General features: G+C 44.8%; 1 protein-coding gene across 1 annotated transcript in view; it reads left to right on the plus strand.

Annotated features, from left to right (window-relative positions):
- The window catches only part of LOC128704201 (uncharacterized), a 262,888-nt gene that overhangs the window by 230,815 nt on the left and 14,238 nt on the right, over positions 1–17,835 (plus strand). The window contains exon 5 of the mRNA XM_070099056.1: positions 9,728–9,875. Coding sequence (XP_069955157.1) covers positions 9,728–9,875 — 148 coding nt within the window. The remainder of the gene's footprint in view (positions 1–9,727; positions 9,876–17,835) is intronic.

The raw sequence follows: 17,835 nt of genomic DNA on the forward strand, positions 1-17,835 counted from the left end.
CTTATTTCCATTGGGGTCCTTAATCTTGTCCCCCAGGATGCGACCCACACAGTAACAGCCAACAGTAACAGCCTGGTTGATCAGGCCCTGATCCGCAGGGAGGACTGGTCAAGGACTGGGCCGCGGGGGCGTTGACCCCTGGAACACCCTGCAGGTAGTCACGTGTTAATTTTTTTTTGTGCGGTAAAATTTCGTACGTCCGCCAGTGGTCACTACTCACCAGTCCTCAAGCTGAGGATAACAGCGCTTAGCCTGTAAATGAGCCGATTTTTTCTTTCTGAGGTAATACGTCTTAGCCCGTAAATGAGCTGAGGTAATACGTCTTAGCCTGTAAATAAGATGAGGTAATACGTCTTAGCCTGTAAATGAGCTGAGGTAATACGTCTTAGCCTGTAAATGAGCTGAGGTAATACGTCTTAGCCTGTAAATGAGCTGAGGTAATACGTCTTAGCCTGTAAATGAGCTGAGGTAATACGTCTTAGCCTGTAAATAAGCTGAGGTAATACGTCTTAGCCTGTAAATGAGCTGAGGTAATACGTCTTAGCCCGTAAATGAGCTGAGGTAATACGTCTTAGCCTGTAAATGAGCTGAGGTAATACGTCTTAGCCCGTAAATGAGCTGAGGTAATACGTCTTAGCCTGTAAATAAGCTGAGGTAATACGTCTTAGCTTGTAAATGAGCTGAGGTAATACGTCTTAGCCTGTAAATGAGCTGAGGTAATACGTCTTAGCCTGTAAATGAGCTGAGGTAATACGTCTTAGCCTGTAAATGAGCTGAGGTAGGAGGAAAACCTGTAGCCTGTAAATTCAACGGTGTAAAACAGCACTAGCGAGGTGATTTGTGGTGGCGTTGGGATGTGCTGATGTCATTGACATTCCGAGAGATGTGTCAGCAGTCCGTTAATATTCTGTTGTAACACTGTCGCCTTAACCTGCACAAGAGAGAGAGAGAGAGAGAGAGAGAGAGAGAGAGTTTTTTTCCAGTAACAAAACCTTGCTGGGTTGCCAGTTGCAGTTGCAAATTTAAACAGATAAACATTTTTCTAACGTATTGTCATAGTCTGTTCCATATGGCCGGACTCTGGGAGCTGCAAAACTCTCGGGACTCATCAGAAGTAGAGGTGGCCCGGTGGCCTGGTGGCTAAAGCTCCCGCTTCACACACGGAGGGCCCGGGTTCGATTCCCGGCTGGTGGAAACATTTCGACACGTTTCCTTACACCTGTTGTCCTGTTCACCTAGCAGCAAATAGGTACCTGGGTGTTAGTCGACTGGTGTGGGTCGCATCCTGGGGGACAAGATTAAGGACCCCAATGGAAATAAGTTAGACAGTCCTCGATGACGCACTGACTTTCTTGGGTTATCCTGGGTGGCTAACCCTCCGGGGATTAAAAATCCGAACGAAATCTTATCTTATCTTATCTTGTCATAGGTGTGGGTGTTACCCACAGTTATTTGTTGACAGTCAGGGGAGTGGGAGTCATGGGCAGGGAGCAGGAGCTAATGTCTTACACACAGGACTGGGGTGTCTTACACACAGGACTGGGGTGTCTTACACACAGGACTGGGGTGTCTTACACACAGGACTGGGGTGTCTTACACACAGGACTGGGGTGTCTTACATACAGGACTGGGGTGTCTTACACACAGGACTGGGGTGTCTTACACACAGGACTGGGGTGTCTTACACACAGGACTGGGGTGTCTTACACACAGGACTGGGGTGTCTTACACACAGGACTTGAGTGTCTTACACACAGGACTGGAGTGTGTCCTTACATTCCAACAGGTACTGGCGTTTTCTAGTTCATTTTCCCCCTGGATGCGATCTCCAACAATCAGTGAGGAGCACTGACGTGGGAGAAAGGTATTGGGTAAGAACTAGGGAAAGGGACAGGAGCTTGAGTTTTACCTGTGACCAGTTTTGGGTGCGTTTCTACCCTCGAAGCCCAGCCGAAGTCAACTTCATTGTTGAGGCTGTTGCTCTTGACCAGGTTGAAGAGTCTTGGACCTTGGATGTTGACACATTGCTCTCTTATTGTGACCATGGCGCCCCTGCTTCTCACCGGGTGCATTTCTCACTTAACCACCATATCTCTCCCTTCAGAATGTTTTCTTAGTATGTAGAATTAGTAGGTTTATTTAGGTACAAGTACACACAAATACAGTTACACAAATTATCATACATAAATAACATATCTCCATGGGGAAGTGGAACAGAATTCTTCCTCCGTAAGTCATGCGGGTCGTAAGAGGTGACTAAAATGCCGGGAGCAAGGGGCTAGTAACCCCTTCTCCTGTATAAATTACTAAATTTAAAAAGAGAAACTTTTTTTTAGGGGGGGAGCCACCCCCTCGGTAGGATACGGCCGGTTTGTTGAAATAATAAGAAACAACATATGTATGCATTACTTAGGGTAACCCAAAAAAGTTAGAGAAATTGGGTGACTTCCAGTAGGACCGTTCCCTCCAGTATCTTCCATGTGTACATTGTCAGGAATCTCTTCTTTCCGCCAGAGCACAGTCCATTCCGAGTACCGTGAGATATTCCCAGTAATTTAAATGTTTTATTGTCTCTGCGCAGGCAGTAAACTATCTCTGTGTCTTCTCCAGCTCTGGTATCTCCTGCCCTGTAATCTAGACTCCAGAAATAACGAAAAGGCACAATACTGTGACTGGAACGATACACAGATAACCCGTACCTAGGAGAGGAGCTTACGACGACATTTCGGTCCGATTTAGACCATTTACAAAGTCACACTAATAGAAAGGAGAGGAGGGAGTATATATAGGCCAGCAGACAGGGACGGGACAAGAGAGGTAGTAGAGGAAGATGAGAAGTAGTGGTAGAGGCAGTAGCAGTGGAGTCAGTCACAGACTACGAAAGAGGAGCTAGGGGCCCACGAAGGGAAGGAACAAGAACACAGAGGAGGGAAAATAATAATAATAGGCAAATACTCGAGATAGAAGAAGAAAGAAAACCCAGTCTTTCTAATCTCAACAACTCTCTCCGTTCCTTAGACATCAAACTTACTTTTCGCCAGACTAACACTTCGCACCAATCTAGTTCATACCTCTCCCCTCTCTATAGATTCTCCTGATGTCTACTCTATTTCTTGTTCCTCCTGTCCTCTTTAGTACTTTGGAGAAACTGGCCGTTCTCTTTCTGACAAACTCAGGGAGCACAAAAGTAGTGTTAGGCTTGCCTACACCAACAATGCTCTTTTCTGTCATGTCAGAGATCACAGTCATTCTATTGACTGGTCTTCTGCCCAGACTGCCTACCCCACGTCTAACTTTCACAGTCGCCGTCTGGTTGAATCCTCCCTTATACACAACTTTCCTTGTATGAATCTTAGTCCTGGCTTTGTCTCTGTAGATGCCTTCCTCTCCCATTACATTGTAAAATGCTCCAAACTTCAGAACACACATGACTTAACCTGATTCTTGTTTTCCCTTCTCCCTCTTCCCCTTCCTCTTTCCTCTTCCTCCTTTGAATTTTCTTTCTTCTGCCTTGGGTATTTGTCCATTATTATTATTTTCCCCCCTCTGTGTTCTTGTTCCTACCGTTTGTGGGCCCTTAGCTCCCTTGTGGGCCCCTAGCTCCCTTGTGGGCCCCTAGCTCCCTTGTGGGCCCCTAGCTCCCTTGTGGGCCCCTAGCTCCCTTGTGGGCCCCTAGCTCCCTTGTGGGCCCCTAGCTCCCTTGCAGTGCTCCTCTTTCTCAGTCTTCGACTGACTCCACTACTACTGCCTCTACCACTACTTCTCATCTTCAACTACTAACTCTCTTGTCCCGTCCCTGTCTGCTGGCCTATATAAACTCCCTCCTTCTCTCCTTTGTATTAGTGTGACTTTGTAAATGGTCCAAGTCGGACCGAAACGTTGTGGTAAGCTCCTCTCTCCTATGTGCAGGTTATTTGTGTAGACTCCAGAAGTATCTCCTGCCTTGTAATCTAGACTCCAGAAGTATCTCCTGCCTTGTAATCTGGACTCCAGAAGTATCTCCTACCTTGTAATCTGGACTCCAGAAGTATCTCCTGCCTTGTAATCTGGACTCCAGAAGTATCTCCTACCTTGTAATCTGGACTCCAGAAGTATCTCCTACCTTGTAATCTGGACTCCAGAAGTATCATTGGTGTCATTTCTCTTTTGATTTTTTTGGTCGTTTCCATGAATAATGTATAAACAGTGTCGTGTATAATGTATAAATATAATCCATGTTGTATGTATAAAGTTAATCCCGGGTAAAATATACAAACTTTGGCAATTTTTTATTACTAATAAAGTCTGAACTTTGCTTCTATGAAAATATCTGGTAAAGTTTGTAAACATCCTGAGCAATGTTGAGGGAAGTGACTTAAAGTGTTGAATCCGTGGGTGTTGGGAAGAGCGGAGGAGAAAGGAAGAGGGAAGGAGAAGAAGAGGGGAGGAGAAAAGGAAGAGTGGAGGAGAAGAAGAAGAGGGAGGATTAGACAGAAGGGAGGGAAGGAAAAAAATCAATCAATCCTTTTAGACTAAGAGGAAGAGAGAGTGTAAAAGTGAAAGGAAGGTAGTAATGGCGGAGGAGACCTGTCTTCACCACCAGAGTCTGGCACGTCTTGAGCACCACGTTTCTGCTGATGTTTCCTGTTGCAACGTAGCAAAGTAATATAGCAAAATAACAAAGGAAAGAGGAGTAGTGTAGAAGGAAGAAGGAAAGAGGAATAAAGAGGGAGAATTGGTAGAAAGTGAAATATAGGAGGGGATTGGAAGAAGGAAGAGGGGGGGGGAGGAAACGGAGAATAAGGATTGTAAGAAGGAAGAGGGGGAGGGGAATAGTGAATAAGGATTATAAGAAGGAAGAGAAGATGAAATAGAGGTGAAGAGGAAGAAGAATAAATGGGAGACCGAGACGAAGATAGAAGAATGGGACAGAGGGGATATGATTAAAAAAAAAAAGGAAAACAGTGAGAGGATAAAATGAGGCTAAGGGTGAGGGAGAAGAGGAGGAGGATAGGAAGGAGGAAGGAGAGTATGAAGAGGATAGGCAGGGGTGGGATAGGTGGGTGCGTCACCCCTCACTGGTAGCTAGGAAGGATGTCATTCATTACAAAGAGGAAATTAGCCACAAGACCAGCTCTGCCTCCCTCTTGTCTTGTTCACGGCGGCGGCGGTGGTGGTGATGGTGGTAGTGGTGGTGATAGTGGTGGTGGTGGTAATGATAGTGGTGGTCTAGGGGCATTATAATGATGGGAGTGTCGTGGTAGTGGGGTTGTGGTTGTTGTGTTGGTATTAGTGCTGGTGCATAATGCCTAACAGGTAAGACAGGTAATGTCTTCAAAACTTGAGACATCATAGACCCAACCGTAGTAAACAGTCTTCCTATGTAATAGTTTGTTAGGTTAATTTATTATATCATTTATTATATCATTTGATTATATCATGTTACGTTGCATTAGGTTAGGTTATCTTAGATTAGGTTAGTTAAGCTTAGCTTAGGTTTAATTAGCACTTAGTTTACCCATTGGTGTGAAACTACCACTTCAGTCTGTCACTAGTTTCAGAGGTGGCTTCCCCTAGGCTTCACAAGACCTTTCAACTCAAGACCACCACCACCACTGCTGTGGTCAGCTCCCCAGCCTCATCTGTGGCTGTAGTCAGCATCACCAGAAGCAGACAAGGGAAGCACTGCTAAGACACACCCCTAACACGAAGGACTTAGAAACGATCGTTGACGAATAAGCAAAGTACGCATATTTGGACCAAAAAAAAAAACTATTAATTCACTGATAGTTTTAGCAATAATAGTCGAGTGAATTGAAAGGCGTTGAGGTTAGGTTCTTCAGGATAGTCAGGTCCCGCAGTATGTCAGTTCCTACGGTGGTCGGGGTGTAACTATCCAGGTCATACCATGGTGTACTAGCCAGGTCCTACGATGGTATAACTATCCAGGTCCTCCGATGGTTTACTAACCAGGTATTACGATGGTGTACTAGCCAGGTACTACGATGGTGTACTAGTCAGGTCCTACGATGGTGTACTAGCCAGGTACTATGATGGTGTACTAGGCAGGTCCTACGATGGTGTACTAGCTAGGTACTGTGATGGTGTACTAGTCAGGCCCTACGATGGTGTACTAACCAGGTACTACGATGGTGTATGATGGTGTATTTGCCGGGTCCTGCGATGGTGTACTAGCCAGGTACTATTATGGTGTACTAGCCAGATCCTACGATGGTGTACTAGCCAGGTCCTACGATGGTGTACTAGCCAGGTCCTACGATGGTGTTACTAGCCAGGTCCTACGATGGTATACTAGCAGGTCCTACGATGGTGTACTAGCCAGGTCCTACGATGGTGTTACTAGCCAGGTCCTACGATGGTGTTACTAGCCAGGTCCTACGATGGTGTACTAGCCAGGTCCTACGATGGTGTTACTAGCCAGGTCCTACCTGGAGGTTATTCCGGGGATCAATGCCCCCGCGGCCCGATCCATGACCATGCCTCCCGGTGGATCAGGGCCTGATCAACTAGGCTGTTACTGCTGGCCGCACGGAGTCCAACGTACGAGCCACAGCCCGGCTGATCCGGCACTGACTTTAGGTATCTGTCCAGCTCCTTGAAGGCAGCCAGGGGTTTATTGGTAATTCCCCTTATGCTTGGTGGGAGGCTGTTGAACAGTCTTGGGGCCCCGGGCACTTGTGGTGTTTTCTCTTAGTGTACCAATGGCGCCTCTACTTTTAATTGGGGGTATTTTGCATCGCCTGCCCAGTCTTTTACTTTCGTAGGGAGTGATTTCTGTGTGCAGATTTGGGACCATTCCTTCCAGGATTTTCCAAGTGTAGATTATGATACATCTCTTTTGCGTTCCAACGAGTACAAGTCAAGTGCTTCCAAGCGTTTCCAGTAGTTAAGGTGCTTGACAGAACTTATACGTGCAGTAAAGGATCACTGTACACTCTCTAGATCTGCGATTTCACCTGGTTTGAATGAAGATGTTAATGTACAGCAGTATTCCAGCCTAGAGAGAACAAGTGATTTGAAAAGGATCAGCATTGGCTTGGCATCTCTCGTTTTGAAAGTTCTCATTATCCATCCTATCATTTTCTTTGCACATGCGATCGTGGCACTGTTGTGATCCTTGAAAGTGAGATCCTCAGACATTACTACTCCCAGGTCCCTTACATTATTTTTCCGCTCTATTGTATGGCCAGAGTCTGTAGTATACTCTGTTCTAGTTATTATCTCCTCCAGTTTTCCATAACGGAGTAGTTGGAATTTGTCCTCATTGAACATCATATTGTTTACCGTTGCCCACTGGAAAACTTTGTTTATATCTTCTTGGAGGTTAACCGCGTCCTCAGCAGATGACAGCCTCATGCAGATCCTAGTATCATCCGCAAAGGATGATACGGTGCTGTGGTGTATATCTCTGTCTATGTCTGATATGAGGATGAGGAATAAGATGGGGGCGAGTACTGTGCCTTGTGGAACAGAGCTCTTCACTATGGCAGCCTCCGATTTAACTCTGTTGACCACTACTCTTTGTGTTCGATTTGTTAGGAAGTTGAAGATCCATCTCCCCACTTTCCCATTTATTCCTTTAGCACGTATTTTATGGGCTATTACGCCATGATCGCATTTGTCAAATGCTTTTGCAAAGTCTGTGTATATTACATCTGCATTCTGATTTTCTTCCAGTGCATCCAAGGCCATGTCATAGTGATCCAGTAGTTGTGAGAGGCAGGAGCGACCTGCCCTGAACCCATGTTGCTCTGGATTGTAACTAGCCAGGTCCTACGATGGTGTACTAGCCAGGTCCTACGATGGTTTACTAGCCAGGTCCTACGATGGTTTACTAGCCAGGTCCTACGATGGTTTACTAGCCAGGTCCTACGATGGTTTACTAGCCAGGTCCTACGATGGTGTACTAGCCAGGTCCTACGATGGTGTTACTAGCCAGGTCCTACGATGGTGTTACTAGCCAGGTCCTACGATGATGTCTTAGCCAGGTCCTACGATGGTGTACTAGCCAGGTCCTTCGAAGGTGTTACTAGCCAGGTCCTACGATGGTGTACTAGCCAGGTCCTACGATGGTGTTACTAGCCAGGTCCTACGATGGTGTTACTAGCCAGGTCCTACGATGGTGTACTAGCCAGGTCCTACGATGGTGTTACTAGCCAGGTCCTACGATGGTGTACTAGCCAGGTCCTACGATGGTGTTACTAGCCAGGTCCTACGATGGTGTACTAGCCAGGTCCTACGATGGTGTACTAGCCAGGTCCTACGATGGTGTTACTAGCCAGGTCCTACGATGGTGTACTAGCCAGATCCTACGATGGTGTACTAGCCAGGTCCTACGATGGTGTTACTAGCCAGGTCCTACGATGGTATACTAGCCAAGTCCTACGATGGTGTACTAGCCAGGTTCTACGACGGTGTTACTAGCCAGGTCCTACGATGGTGTACTAGCCAGGTCCTACGATGGTGTACTAGCCAGGTCCTACGGTGTACTAGCCAGGTCCTACGATGGTGTACTAGCCAGGTCCTACAATGGTGTACTAGCCAGGTCCTACGATGGTGCTACTAGCCAGGTTCGTGGGTAGATCTAAGTGATTAGTTATTATAAGTGTATCAAGCAGCGGAACAGCAGAGATTGAAATTACCCGGTTTAAGAACCGGTAACTGCTGAAGGAGGCACTGAAGGAAGCAGTGGTAGTGCTGAAGGGAGTGCTGAAGTGCTGAGAGAGGTGCTGGAGGGAGCAGTGGTAACGCTGAAGGGATTGCTGAAGTGCTGAGAGAGGTGCTGAAGGAAGCAGTGGTAACGCTGAAGGGAGTGCTGAGGTGCTGAGAGAGGTGCTGGAGGAAGCAGTGATAACGCTGAAGAGATCGCTGAAGTGCTGAGAGAGGTGCTGAAGGAAGCAGTGGTAACGCTGAAGAGATCGCTGAAGTGCTGAGAGAGGTGCTGAAGGAAGCAGTGGTAACGCTGAAGGGAGTGCTGAGGTGCTGAGAGAGGTGCTGAAGGGAGTGCTGAAGTGTTGAGAGAGGTGCTGAAGGAAGGAAGTGTTGCAGCAAGGGAGTTAAGGATCGGTGAGGTAGTGTCAACATCCAGACTCCTATACACGCCTGGCATTGCATGACCCCTACTAGTTTAACGCTTCCCCGTGAATATCTTAATCCCCCAACTCACTACCTTCTTCATCTCCCAGTCTCTCCCTTATTTTCATTTTTTTTCATCTCTCCTTGTTCCCTATTCCATCTTTTCATCTCCCCTTACTCCCTTTTTCATTTCTCCCTCTCTCAGCTTCCCTTCTCCTCTCATTCTTCCCTCTTTTCATCTTCCCCCTGGTTGTGGAGGGGAAGAAGTGGGGGGAGGGGGAGAGGGAAGTGGAAGGGATTATAAACGGTACAGATATGTAGGCAGCTTCAAAGAGGGCAAGAGTGTGAGTGATGGTGAAGGTGTTTTCTTCTTAGTCACTCTGCCCTGAGTAATAGACTCAAGATCGTAGCTAAACCGAAATTGCAAATAAGCCATACCACGGGTGGGGATTGAACTCGTGGCGAGCGAGTCGTAAAACTCCAGGCCAGCGCCTAAGCAACTGGGTAACATAGAGCTTTTCTGGGAACGCCAACGTTTCGATAACTTGAAGATCAACACGGAACAAAACGTAGTGTTCTTAAATAATGATAATAATTATTATTATTTTCCATTTTCTTATGTATAAAGTATGGTTTTCTTTGGTTATTACAGTGGAAACTCATCAAGATGTTCCAAACTTCAGCTGCCGATCAGAACACTGGGAGGAGTGCGCCAAGACTCGCCCCGGGGGGCAAGTACAGGACGTCCTTAATAACACTCTAGGAGAGTCCAGCAAGGACAACAGTGTCATGAACACCAAGTGAGTGAGAGAGGCTCTTCTGTTTGTCCAGTTCCCCTCTACATCCCTTCCTTCATTTCTCCCTTTCTTCTGTCCCTCCATGCCGTCTGTTCATCTCTCCACATATTTCCCTTTCATCTGTCCCCCTCTGCCGTCCCTTCATCTCTATATCTCATTTTCCTCTGTCCTTCTTTACGTCTATCTGCACCCTCTTTCTCGTCTCTCCTTCCGCTATTATTCCCCCTTTCTTCCTTTTAATCTCTCCCTCCGTCCCTGTGTTTTGAAAATATATTAAATCTCTTTAAACATGTGAAAGGAAACACAGATCCTTTACCAGGATAATTTCATTAAGGAAATGTATCGCTTACCACGAGAATAGTCAATCCCAGTGAGCGAAAGATTTATTTAATAAAATAAATGTTAATACTTACCAAGTCTTAATTACGCTCTTGTCGTTATTAGATTTTGCCTTTATTAAGCCCATCCTTTATCGGCGTTATTTGAGGATGACAGTGATCGTTGTTAAGATCATGTTGTGTTCCATAACGAGGGGCTTTTTTAAAAAGTAATATTATATGCCAGTCACCCTAATTGTATATTGTATTCCACTTTATAGAAATAAAAGTTTGTTTTATAACAATATTTGCATCAAATTTATAAGCACGCAAACTACAACTGTAATTTATACTTAAGATTCCATCAATACATTCGGTTGGAAAACCGGTGTACATTCACGTGAGAAAGGCCCTGTATTTATCACTCAGATATTTTTTTTTCACTTATTCAGAGGCATGTTAAGAGCTCTGATTCCTGCCAAACAATGTACAGTGTGAAGACTGTGAGTCTTCAGTCTGTACCAGTAAAATAAAGACTAAATCTTTCACTGGAGACAGAATCGACGAGCTTTATAAGGTCTCTAGTTAATAATATCCAACAAGACAGTTTATTGTGGCAACGTTTCGCTCTCCACGAGCTTTGTCAAGCCGGTAACGACAGCTCCTGGAGAGCGAAACTGTCACAATAAAATGTCACATTAGTTGCATCTGTGTTCATTTTCCTAACATTTCGTGGGTAATTCTACCATTGTTTTGAGGGGTGGTGAACCCTTGCAGCACGGCCTGGGACCAGGCTTCCCAACTGACCACTTGGTACACTAGGCTGTACTAGCGGTCCGCAGGCTGCTAGTACACACAGGAATTTGCTGGAGATGGCGATCCAGTTTCTCCTTGAAAACTTATACCCTTGCTGGTAACAGGATGAAGTCTTGGACCACGGATGTTGGCATAGTGTTCTTTCATTGTGCCCATGGTTCCCCTGCTTTGAACTTGGTTTATTTTACACTCCCTCCTGTATCTCTCCAGTAAGTTACGCTAGGTTGTAAACTGGGGACCTGACCTTTAAGTACCTTGCATGTATATATTATCAGGGATAGTAATATATACATGGGACGGGTATAATATCATAGGTGAAGTGACAGCCCTATTTGCCTTCTACTCTTCTATTATTTTTACATATCCTTGATAATGTGAGAAACCACGAAACCGCTTGGATGTTCACTATTTTTTCACAGTGAATGTTTTGCTTATTGTGATCTTGTTACATATTACCAGTTATGTCTCTCTTCTCCGTTGCGTAGGTAGCAATTATTATAATCAAGAGGGAGCGCTAAACCCTTAGGATTATGCAGCGCCGATGGGGGGGGGGAGTGGAAGGTATTCAGAGAACTGGAGCACAGATCCAATTCCTTAGATCAAGAGCTGCTCACCAACGTCAAGGAACCTTCCTTGAGGGGTTAGATGTATTGTTTCTCAGCTTGCAGTCGTGAGTAATATACGTGCCTAGCAAATCAATATCTTACACAGGTATGCCTTTAACATTTTAAGCTAGGTTAGGGTGGTGCAGGGAGGTGGCCTGCCTAAGATAACTTAACCTAACCTAACCCAAACTAAACCCAATCAACCCAACCTAACCTAACCTAACCTGTACAGGTAACCTAACTTACCTGTATATGAAATTCATGGTCTCCAGTAGTTGTAATATTACTTGTGGTCTCCAGTAGTTGTAATATTACTTGTGGTCTCCAGTAGTTGTAATATTACTTGTGGTCTCCAGTAGTTGTAATATTACTTGTGGTCTCCAGTAGTTGTAATATTACTTGTGGTCTCCAGTAGTTGTAATATTACTTGTGGTCTCCAGTAGTTGTAATATTACTTGTGGTCTCCAGTAGTTGTAATATTACTTGTGGTCTCCAGTAGTTGTAATATTACTTGTGGTCTCCAGTAGTTGTAATATTACTTGTGGTCTCCAGTAGTTGTAATATTACTTGTGGTCTCCAGTAGTTGTAATATTCACTTGTTGAATATTATGTAACAGTGTAAGTTAGAAGTCTGAGTACAGCCTCCAGAGAGAGAGAGACGGAAGAGAGAGAGACGAGGAGAAAGAGAGAGAGACGGGGAGAAAGAGAGAGAGAGAGAGACGGGGAGAAAGAGAGAGAGAGAGAGACGGGGAGAAAGAGAGAACAAAGCAGAGTAGTTGCCACATGTCTCTGATAAACAAATGGTTGTAATTATTATTATTAGGTGGAAGCTCTAAACCCACATTGGCCATCCAGCGCCTGGGAGGGAGGGGAGGATGGAAATCAATCACAGGTTCGATCTAAGGAATGGGAGGACCAGTCCGGTTACTTGGATCAAGAGCCACACGGTCATAAGTGCATTTTCAAGAAGTTCTCACCGTGGCTGCTTTTATTTTTATCCAAAGAATTGGAGCTACTCTCTCTCTTCTTCCTCGGATCAAACAGGAGTAGGGGAAACTCTCGATACCCATCAAAGGCTTTCTGTACAGTAGTATGTCACTGAAATAAAGAAATATAGAAATAAAGATATTATTATTATTATTATTATTATTATTATTATTATTATTATTATTATTATTATTATTATTAAAGGTTGTGTTATTTCAGTGGTCTTGTTTGAAGACAGTTTCTCTAGGTTATCACTAAGCAATGTTATGGGTGAAGACAGTCTATTTAGACGAGGGAGAGAGGCCCTTGCTGTAATGGGCATGTCTCTAGGGCGACACTCCCGTCTTACACCGCTACACTCTCGCCCTTATACACCCGGGCTTTTGTGTTAGGTTGAGCCTCGTCCTTTCGCCTGCCCGGAAGAAATGTATTATTCAAGTAAAACACACAGTGGCCAGTGTTCCCGGGACTCGTGACAATGGTGGATGCATGAACAGGTCTGCCCTGCTCTAAACACTGCTCAGATTGTTCTGTTTTGAGCCCCTCTCTGAGCACCTGGCTTTGTGCTCTCTCTCTATGTTGAGATTGTGAAGTCTAGTCTCATAGTCAAGTCTAAGGCACTTTGACTTTTTGGGGTTATTCTAGGTGATTTACACTATGTATGATAATTGTACTTATGTCTACCTGTGTCTGAACTTGTGTCCCGTAGCTCGGTTGGTAGCGCACTCAGCTCACACACATTGAGGTCCGTGGTTCGGTCCCCGGTACGGGTGATAACAGAAAGGCGTGTTACCTTAAGATACCTGCTGCCCCTGTTCACCTAGCAGTAAATAGGTACCTGGATGTTAGCCGACTGGTGTGGATCGCATCCTGGAGGACAAAATTAACCTAATTTGCCCGAAATGCTCTACATAACACGGGACTTTCTATATACTATGTCACTGATGTCAGCTGTGGTCTGTATACCTTGTACATATACTTGCAGAAATAAATATTATTATTAATTGTTTTTTTTCAACAAGGCCGTCTCCCACCGAGGCAGGGTGACCCAAAAAAGAAAGAAAATCCCCAAAAATAAAATACTTTCATCATCATTCAACACTTTCACCACACTCACACATAATCACTGTCTTTGCAAAGGCGTTCAGGTACGACATTATTATTAATTATTATTATTATTATTATTATTATTATTATTATTATTATTATTATTATTATTATTAGTCTGGTAGTGAAGTTTATGCTGGTGCATTGCCCAGTCTTGCCGTGTCTGCTGGAACAACGAAAAGCTTTCATGGGAGGATATTCACATTAGTTAAAGGTTCCTTTGGAAATTACAAAACCTCGGTTAGTTTATGATGTAGCGGGTTATGATTATGTGGGTCTGCTAGTCCTCCAGCAACAACAGCCTGAATGAACAACTCATCTTAAGTCTTGCGTTGTGGGACGAGTAAAACTGGGACAGTCGAAGAAGAGAGCATTTACTGAACGTCAGTACGAAGTTATTGTAAATATAGTGATGTCTGAGGCATGTGTCACCAACACAAGATGATACCCAGCACAGAGGTCAGGTGATGATGTGAGGAGACAGAAGACAGGTCAGGTGATGATGTGAGGAGACAGAAGACAGGTCAGGTGATGATGTGAGGAGACAGAAGACAGGTCAGGTGATGTGAGGAGACAAAAGACAGGTCAGGTGATGATGTGAGGAGACAGAAGACAGGTACTCGCCCCCCATCCTGTTCCTCATCCTCGTATCAGACATAGACCGAGATATAACCCACAGCACTGTATCATCCTTTGCAGATGATAATAGGATCTGCATGAGGCTGTCTTCTATTGAGGACACGGTTAACCTCCAAGAAGATACAGTGGACCCTCGCCTAATGAACGTATCGCATAACGTTAAATCCGCCTAGCGATACATTTTAACGCAAAAATTTTGCCTCGGCTAGCGCTAAAAAACTCACTCAACGCGATTCGTTCGAGACGCGTCCACGTGCGGCCTGAGCCCGCCTCACTTGTTCTGTGGGTGCCAGTGTTTACAAGCCAGCCACCGCGGTCGCTTCCAAGCATACAATCGGAACATTTCATATTATCACAGCCTTTTTAGTGATTGCACCTGCAAAATAAGTCACCATGGGCCTCAAGAAAGCTTCTAGTGCCAACCCTACAGCAAAAAGAGTGAGAATTACTATGGATATGAAGAAAGAGATCATTGCTAAGTGTGAAAGTGGAGTGCGTGTCTCCGAGCTGGCCAGGTTGTACACAAAACCCCAATCAACCATCGCTACTATTGTGGCCAAGAAAACGGCAATCAAGGAAGCTGTTCTTGCCAAAGGTGCAACTTTATTTTCGAAACAGAGATCGAAAGTGATAGAGGATGTTGAGAGACTGTTATTGGTGTGGATAAACGAAAAACAGATAGCAGGAGATAGCATCTCTCAAGCGATCATATGTGAAAAGGCTAGGAAGTTGCATGACGATTTAATTAGAAAAATGCCTGCAACTAGTGATGATGTGAGTGAATTTAAGGCCAGCAAAGGTTGGTTTGAGAGATTTAAGAATCGTAGTGGCATACATAGTGTGATAAGGCATGGTGAGGCTGCCAGTTTGGACCACAAAGCGGCTGAAAAATATGTGCAGGAATTCAAGGAGTACATAGACAGTGAAGGACTGAAACCTGAACAAGTGTTTAATTGTGACGAAACAGGCCTGTTTTGGAAGAAAATGCCAAACAGGACCTACATTACTCAGGAGGAAAAGGCACTCCCAGGACATAAGCCTATGAAAGACAGGCTTACTCTGTTGATGTGTGCCAATGCTAGTGGTGATTGCAAAGTGAAGCCTTTATTGGTGTATCACTCTGAAACTCCCAGAGTGTTCAGGAAAAACAATGTCCTCAAGGCTAATTTGTGTGTGCTGTGGAGGGCAAACAGTAAGGCATGGGTCACTAGGGACTTTTTCTATGACTGGTTACACCATGCATTTGCCCCCACTGTGAAAAATTACCTAATTGAAAAGAAATTAGACCTTAAGTGCCTCCTGGTATTAGACAGTGCTCCTGGTCATCCTTCAGACGTGGCAGAGTGACTTTCTGCGGAAGTGAGCTTCATTAAGGTCAAGTTTTTGCCTCCTAATACCACTCCTCTCCTGCAGCCCATGGACCAGCAGATCATTTCCAACTTCAAGAAACTGTACACAAAAGCTGTGTTTGAAAGGTGCTTTGTAGTGACCTCAGAAACTCAATTGACTCTAAGAGAGTTTTGGAGAGATCACTTTAGCATCCTCAATTGTGTAAACATTATAGGTAAGGCTTGGGAGGAAGTGACTAAGAGGACCTTGAACTCTGCTTGGAAGAAACTGTGGCCAGAATGTGTAGACAAAAGGGATTTTGAAGGGTTTGAGGCTAACCCTGGGAATCCTATGCCAGTTGAGGAATCCATTGTGGCATTGGGGAAGTCCTTGGGGTTGGAGGTTAGTGGGGAGGATGTGGAAGAGTTGGTGGAGGAGGACAGTGAAGAACTAACCACTGATGAGCTGCTAGATCATCTTCAACAGCAAGAGGCCACACCTGAGGAAACTGCTTTGGAGGAGGGGATAGAGAAATTGAGGAAGTTGCCTACTTCAAAGATTAAGGAAATGTGTGCACTGTGGCTTAAAGTGCAAACCTTTTTTGATGAAAATCACCCTCACACAGCTATTGCAAGCCGTGCTGGTGACTATTACACTGACAATGTTGTGAAACACTTTAGGAATGTCATAAAGGAATGGGAGGTACAGGCCTCTATGGACAGATATGTTGTGCAACAGAGGTCCAGTGACTCTCAAGCTGGTCCTAGTGGCATTAAAAGAAGGGAAGTAACCCCGGAAAAGGACTTGCCACCTCAAGTCCTAATGGAAGGGGATTCCCCTTCTAAACACTAACACCATCAACACACTCCCCTCCTCCCATCCCATCAATCATCACCAGATCTTCAATAAAGGTAAGTGTCATGTAACTGTGCATGTCTTCTTCAGTTTGTGTGTATTAAAATTAATATTTCATGTGGTAAAAATTTTTTTTTGTTCATACTTTGGGGAGTCAGGAACGGATTAATTTGATTTCCATTATTTCTTATGGGGAAAATTAATTCGCCTAACGATAATTTCGCCTAACGTTGAGCTCTCAGGAATGGATTAATAACGTTAGGCGAGGGTCCACTGTATAAACAAAGTTTTCCAGTGGACAACGGAAAACGATATGATGTTCAATGAGGACAAATTCCAGCTACTCCGTTATGGAAAACCGGAGGAGATAATAGCTAGAACAGAGTATACTACAAACTCTGGCCGTACAGTAGAGCGGAAAAATAATGTAAGGGACCTGGGAGTAGTAATGTCTGAGGATCTCACTTTCAAGGATCACAACAGTGCCACAATCACAAGTGCAAAGAAAATGATAGGATGGATAATGAGAACGTTCAAAACAAGAGATGCCAAGCCAGTGATGATCCTTTTCAAATAGCTTGTTCTCTCTAGGCTGGAATACTGCTGTACATTAACATTCCCATTCAAAGCAGGTGAAATTGCAGATCTAGAGAGTGTACAGAGAACCTTCACTGCACATATAAGTTCTGTCAAGCACCTTAACTACTGGAAACGCTTGGAAGCACTTGACTTGTACTCATTGGAACGCAGGAGAGAAAGATATATCATAATCTACACTTGGAAAATTCTGGAAGGAATGGTCCCGAATCTGCACACAGAAATCACTCCCTACGAAAGTAAAAGACTGGGCAGGCGATGCAAAATACCCCCAATTAAAAGTAGGGGGTGCCATTGGTACACTAAGAGGAAACACCATAAGTGTCCAAGGCCCAAGACTGTTGAACAGCCTTCCACCAAGCATAAAAGGAATTACCAATAAACCCCTGCCTGCCTTCAAGAGAGAGCTGGACAGATACCTAAAGTCAGTGCCGGATCAGCCGGGCTGTGGCTCGTATGTTGGACTGTGTACGGCCAGCAGTAACAGCCTGGTTGATCAGGCCCTGATCCACCAGGAGGCCTGGTCGTGGACCGGGCCGTGGGGGCGTTGATCCCAGGAATAACCTCCAGGTAGGTAGACTCCAGGTAGATGAAGTGGAGGTGGATGTCTACCAATTGTTGATTCACTGGGGGTGAGGATGGGTTATTACTCCCATGACCTAGTCCTAGACCAGGCTTCTGTAATGACCTGATGCTAGCTAGCAACATGCA

The sequence above is a fragment of the Cherax quadricarinatus genome, chromosome 66 (assembly GCF_038502225.1).
Source record: "Cherax quadricarinatus isolate ZL_2023a chromosome 66, ASM3850222v1, whole genome shotgun sequence".
Taxonomy (NCBI): Eukaryota; Metazoa; Arthropoda; class Malacostraca; order Decapoda; family Parastacidae; genus Cherax; species Cherax quadricarinatus.